The sequence below is a fragment of the Microchirus variegatus genome, assembly GCF_963457635.1.
Source record: "Microchirus variegatus genome assembly, chromosome: 13".
NCBI classification, from domain to species: Eukaryota; Metazoa; Chordata; class Actinopteri; order Pleuronectiformes; family Soleidae; genus Microchirus; species Microchirus variegatus.
Window position 1 is genome coordinate 15546141 of NC_139814.1, and position 6778 is coordinate 15552918.

The following is a 6778-nucleotide window of genomic DNA, read 5'->3' on the forward strand; positions in this document are numbered from 1 at the left end:
TAAACAAGGTAGATGACCCAGATACACACCAAAAAAACAGCGTTAATAGGAATTTCCGGTCTAGGTCCGCTTTTAAATTTTTTCCAAAATGATTTGGCGACCCCCAGAAATCATCTCGGGACCTTCGGGTCTATGAAAGGCCTATGAAATGGGCTGTTACCTTTGAGTTGTCAGAAGAGAACAGACATCTGCCTTGCAACAACACAGATGGGATTTCAATTTTAAACATTTTACTGAAGTCCAGTATCATGTATACATATTTATTTGTCATCTTTTAAATCCATACTCTCCCGGGGTCACCAACTGTAGGAGCCAATATTGAGTTAATTTAGTTTAAGGGTTAGTTGTGTGTTAATTATTACAGTGTAATGTGTGAACAGTTAAAGTAGTTAACTGGAAATAAATGGTGCAAACCCATCACATAACTCTTTCTTGCCTTGGTAATTGAAGATCAAGCCATTACTCCAAATTTTGGGAAACTTCTTTTTTTCTTTTTTCTTTTTTTTTTTAAACAGAAGATGGCATCAGAGAAGAAGACGGAGCCGATGCGTGTCCTGGTGACAGGTGCATCTGGGTTGATCGGCAAAGCCATTGAGCATGTGGTGTTTAAGGAAGGTGGCAAACTTGAGGGAGAAGAATGGTTCTTCATCTCCTCTAAGGATGGAGATCTGACGTAAGTTACTTTTCATGATGAAAAATGCTGCAAAACATCAGTTTTGTTTACCCTTAGCACATTTTTTAATTTTAGTAGTGATATAAAATAACTATGATTGTGCTGAAGTCACAAAATGGACCGCTTTTCTTTTCTTTTTGTTCATAAAACATTTTGAGTACTTTTTGCTCAGGTGTGCTTATATATTTAGTGAATTAGTTTTGTTTTGTTTGTACTTATTTTTCCAAATATGCAAATAGTACAAGGCTTCCCAATTACTACTAAACAAATTCTTTGCACAACATAATATAGAAATTAAATTGAGGGACAAAATAAGAATAAAACACAGGAAAGACAAGCTAAGACACCCTACATTGCACATTCTTATACCCTCTGTATATACTGTATACACAGAATGCTCTGTGTTCTAAGGGTTAAAACACCAGTGCAGCCAAAGTCAGAGTCGGATTGAAATCCATTCATTAATTCATGCTCCTGCTTGGACAAACAGGATGTCAAACTGATTTTTTTTTTCGTTCTCTGTTCAGTGATCTTTATTAAACAATGCATTCAAATAAAAACAGGGATGTTGAGCAGACCAGAGCTGTGTTCGAGAAGTATCATCCCACCCATGTCATCCACCTTGCTGCCAAAGTGGGAGGACTCTTCATACACTTGAAGGAAAACCTGCAGTTTTTGGTGAGTTCATGTTGACAATGACATAACTATATCTCTATGAACCCCACTGTAAAAGTGAAGTCTTGTATCTCTTTGAACTGTAATGGCCTGTGAGTGACAAGTCTGACTTCATTACAGAGAGACAACATAAAGATCAACGACAGCGTCCTGCATACTGCCCATGAGACGGGTGTTGCCAAAGTCGTGTCTTGCCTGTCCTCTTGTATCTTTCCGGACAAAACTACATATCCCATTGATGAGACAATGGTAAGTATTCACATTCACATTCACATTTATTCACAAGTGGACCTACAAGTGCGGAGTGTTTTTGACTGAGTCACTGAGGTTTTTTTAAAAGGTTTTTTTTAAAGCTGACCTAGAGCCGAAGTTCCAATTAATGCTGTTTTTTAGTGTGTATCTGCGTCATTACCTTGTTTGTGAAGCCCTGAAGGTTCAAAACAAGCAGTTCAGCCATTGCTGATAACGCTGTGTTTTAATGTAATCTCGGGCTCAGCGAGATCTCTGAAAAAACCCGGTCCGCTTACGTAAACAGCGGTTCTCCTGAACAGCAGATCGTCCTGCTCCGGGCACTAGTCCGGGCACATCCGGTTGTGTACATTGAACCGCAGAAGAAGAATAACGTCCGTTGTGGAGGTGTTTCACGAGCGACAGTGTCTTCTGACTCTGGGTCTGACTCTGGGTCAAAGTCATAAAAGGGACTGCGGCGGGGAGTCGTGACAAAACTATTTTTAAACACTGTTAAAACAATGTTTTGATAATGAGGAGCAGTACATCCACCGTTCCAGAGGGGGGAGCTGCACCTCTGAGTGCTGATTATGTCACTTCTAGATTTCTATCAGCAACTAGGAGGTTTTTGACCATAAAAACAAGTTAATTTATGTTAGTAGACCTCCATAACTAACATATATGTGCAACAGGACCATTATATGCATGTGAGCTTTAAAGGAACATTTAAAAATTAATTTACACACAAACATTGTGCTCTTATCTAAAAAATACTAATAAAAAACCTTGTTCTCACTCTCCAAGATACACGATGGGAAACCCCATGAATCAAATTATGGATACTCGTATGCCAAAAGGATGATTGATATTCAGAACAGGTAAGCAGCTTTGTAGGTGTGTGTGTGTCTAATGTGTACTTTCATCTGAGACTGAGGACAAATGAGTGGAGGTTTAGCGCTTGACCACACAAACCAGATCAGTTCTTTTGTTGCTTTTATTTAACCAATATCACCTTCATTTGCATAACCTTAATTTAACTTCCTTAAAGTTTCAGCTGAATGCATGCCTGCTTCATGACCTCTCTCTCTCTGTGGTGACAGGGCATACTTCCAGCAGCATAAGCGTTGTTACACATCAGTCATCCCAACCAATGTCTTTGGTCCCTTTGACGACTTCAGTGCAGAAAATGGCCACGTGCTGTCGGCAGTCATCGGCAAGACATATAAAGCCAAACGTACGTAACAAATCCACAAATCCACCTTCTGTAATGCAGTGACTCCAATCTATAGAAAACTTTTCTCCTTTGTCTCTCACAGAAGACGGAACCCACTTAAAGGTGTGTGGCACTGGAAATCCACGAAGACAGTTCACCTACTCTCTGGTAAAAGCTGTGTGCTATTGTCTGATAGTTCACAGTATAGGATTAATAAAAACAATTTAAAAAATGTATTAGACCACTACCCAAAGGCAAAGCTGCCCTTAATTAACAGCATTGGGAATCAACAAAATATATATATGTATATATATTTTTTTAGTAAAGCACATTATTATTTCTTGATTAAAGAAAAAAAAATGGTTTGTGTTCTTTTGTGTTGTTGAGAGAAGTCACAAAATAGACGTATTTCCAAATTTCACAAATTCAATCCGATTTTAAACATTTTGAGGACTTTTTGCTCAGGTGTGTTTATTGTTTTTTGGTGAAAATGAAATGAATTTCATCAGATTGCCTAGGTTGTGCTGTCTGTATGTATATACCGTACGTTTTAACATAGTAATAGATAAAAATCCACCAAAATACTATTTTTTGGTGGATTTTTATCGTTTTGAAAGATTTCCCTAACCCTCACACTGCTTGAGGAAGGTCAGAGTTCATAGTACAGGTGAATGAATTTGGATGACTATTTGTTTTCTTATTCCTGTCAGCCAGATTTTTGGTCAGCTCCTGCTCCTAGACCTTTTGAGATATCTCCACCGGTCCAAAGAACCGGGCCAGAACTGGTGTAGTGTGGAAAGTGCGGAAGATAGTGTTACTGAACCTTCTCGTTCTTGCGCCATATTGGATTGAATAGAAAGCGGAACTATACTTTCACAGGTCACAAATTTTGTCCGATCTTCACGGAACTTGACGTTCATGATCCTTGGACCAAGCCTCACAAAAGTTACCAGAAGGATTTTAGATTTTTTTCGGAAGCATTTTGCCCGTCACAGCCAGACGAAATCAAACAGGAAGTTAGCTCACATATCAGGAACGCTTTCACGTATCGAAAACCAATTTTTGTACATGAACTCGGGACTCCAATATGAGGAAGCACAACATCTGAAAAAAAACAACATTCAAATTTCATGGATATTTCACAGATTTATTTACATGACCACACCAAGGCAACTGTACACCTTTGTCACTGCCCCTACACTATCTAACCGTTTACAAGTGAAGCTCTGCCTTGCCGCGCATTATCGGGCTCGCATTAGTGAAATTCCCCCGAGCAAGCACACTCTGCAGTTCCCCCCGGAAATGCATTATAGTTTTATCTGTCCTTTTTTTTTTTTTAAGATTTCTAAACTCTTTGTTTTCTGGCTTCTATGGCAGGTGGTATAATACATTTGTTAAGCACTGTGTATTGCTATTTCAATGTCTTACAACAGTGTAAACACATTTCAGCATGTTGACACAAACTAATTCCCACTGTTATGTTTAATCTCAGGATTTAGGCCGCATACTTGTCTGGGCCCTGAGAGAGTACGACGACGTGGAGCCTCTTATCACGTCTAGTGAGTACACGTCTCACTCTCAATACAATGTGAGAAAGATGATGAACTGTTTAATTCATTATTAGCATTTGTCTAAGTTCATTTATTTACATTTCAGTTGGGCCGGAGGAGGAAGTTTCCATCAAAGAGGCCGTGGGAATGATCACAAAGGCTTTGGACTTCAAGGGTGAAATAGTCGTATCCTTCAAACATGTCCCAGTAATCCAGACACCAGCACCTGCTCCCACAGGCTGGTTTTTGATATTGCATAAATGGAGTGTTTTTATTTTGAGCTATAAACAATGACTGCAAATTAAATGAATGAAAACCCCATAATGTTTACCCTTGACACTTCACACTAGTATGACACCACTATGTCTGATGGTCAGATGAGGAAGACAGCGAGCATTGAGAAGCTAAAACGCTGCCTTCCTGACTTCACCTTCACACCGCTTGAGGAAGGTCAGAGTTCAGAGTACAAGTGAATGAATTTGGATGAATATTTGCCTGTGTTTTAACAGTTTCCTTTTATTTTATCTGTCCTTCCAGCCATCAAGCTGACCTGTGACTGGCTTGTGGCCAATTACGACATTGCCAGAAAATGATGTGATGAAGCACTGAGCTGAAAACACTGCATGTTCTTGGTGTTGTTGTTTTTCTTCTTCTGTGTTGGAGCCAATGATCGTTATGTAGATTCAGATAATACCTTAACCCTGAATGGAAATACAGGATTTTTTTTTCTCAGAAATAATAAACATACCGTCTTTGGCAGAGCAGATTACACTATTGAAAGTTTTCAATAATGCACTAATAAAGGAGGAACACCCAAAGCATGGTATGGAGAATAAAGAAAAGACACAACTGAATGTGAGGGATACAGTCCAGTTAGTTGATTATGTAATGATCTGAAAACAAATAACAAATATAGTGGCTCAAAGAAGCAGATAAATGAGGAGGCTTCCATCAGGAAGGGCATTTTGGTTGTGGTTCTCTGGATATTTTAAAACAAAAGAGAAAATTAACTTTGTCTTTCAATGTGGTTTTATGCAGCAGAAGCGACAGTCCTGTTGTAGGGTCCAGTCATCAGCATGTTATTGATTAACAGCGCCACCCTATGGCTCCCGCGTGTAACCGCAAGTCGTTAATAATTGAACTCTAATCGTGGCGGGTTGAGGCGAACTTAACTCTTATTATGATGGTTCATGAAGTGTTGTTGAAGTGGCATATTTGATACAATTGACCATTGGCTACAGTCAAATTGTGTCAAATTTGCCTAAACCCCAAATCCTGTGTGAGCAGCTCCAGAATGAACGGAGCCAAAGGGGCGGTGCTCAATATTAAATATAGAGCACCCCCGCTCTATATTAAATATAGAGCACTGCCCCTTTTGGCTCCGTGACGTCAACGAGGCGGAAGAGTGACTAACGTTCACAGTCGAGGTTTCCAGTCGACAACATGAAGTACCGTAACAACATCCGTGAACGAGTTTCCACACACAAATACCGCAAATGAACGACGTGTGGGTAAATATCTTTGTACTGGGAGTTTATTAATGCCATGGATGTATAATATGAACTGGATAGAGCACCGCCCCCTCTGCCTTGAAGATCATTTTTACATGGTGGCCACTGTGGGTACTGCAACAGAAAACCCCATGGAGCCCAAAAGTAATTTTCCCATTGACCGCAATAGTAAAAGAGACGCCTGTAAAAGTGTCCACAGGACACCTCGAGACATGGACACGGGCTTTTATAGATGTTTATATGGTATTGACACTACTGCGCATGCTCTATGGGCCCCATAACCCGGAAATAAAAAACTATTGAGCAGCTTCATAGGAATGAACGGAAGCAAGGGGTGGTACTCTCTAGTTCAAATAATACATCTGTGATTAATGCCCGTGCTGGCTGTTATTGAGTGTTCTTTCATTTCACATAAATGCATCGTTGGGTCAAACGTATTTGGCCATTAACCGTTAGTAGTAGCAACGCAGCTAAACGTAAATCCGCTACTTACCTTCGCACCAAGAGCTACAGGAAACCTTACTAAAGTCGTTTTTCTTTATTTTTTAAAAGTCAGCCCAGTAAAAGATGTTATCAACTGTACTTACTGAATTATCTTACTGTTTCAAGATTAATTAATCTTGTCAACCTCAACCTGATTTTAATTTAACCGTGCACGTGTGTTGTACATTATTTGATACCAAAATAATGCATATGTGAGTTTTCTGTGTAATGCATACACGCAGTTGACTAATTAGCCCATTTTCTACGCTCCACCTCGTGTAAAAATCTATTGTCAACGCGGTTCTTTTTACAGCAACCAAACCAAGAATCTCTGTGATTGGCGGGAGTAAATCCAAGAAGAGAAGAGCGGTCATGACACTGCGGTCAAGGCTGCCATGGTTAGCGTTTGCCTGGTCAAATCAGCCGCTCGTTTTTTTTTTTTGTT

General features: G+C 39.7%; 1 protein-coding gene across 1 annotated transcript; it reads left to right on the plus strand.

Annotated features, from left to right (window-relative positions):
* Positions 1–518: 518 nt before the first annotated feature.
* Positions 519–4932, plus strand: LOC310935904 (GDP-L-fucose synthase-like; the record flags this gene model as incomplete). The annotated part of the gene is made up of 10 exons (XM_083899901.1): positions 519–673; positions 1237–1351; positions 1469–1597; positions 2381–2454; positions 2677–2810; positions 2893–2957; positions 4282–4348; positions 4446–4525; positions 4690–4789; positions 4877–4932. The coding sequence occupies 10 exons, from the start codon at positions 519–521 to the stop codon at positions 4930–4932; spliced, it is 975 nt and encodes a 324-aa protein (XP_083756027.1).
* Positions 4933–6778: the final 1846 nt, after the last annotated feature.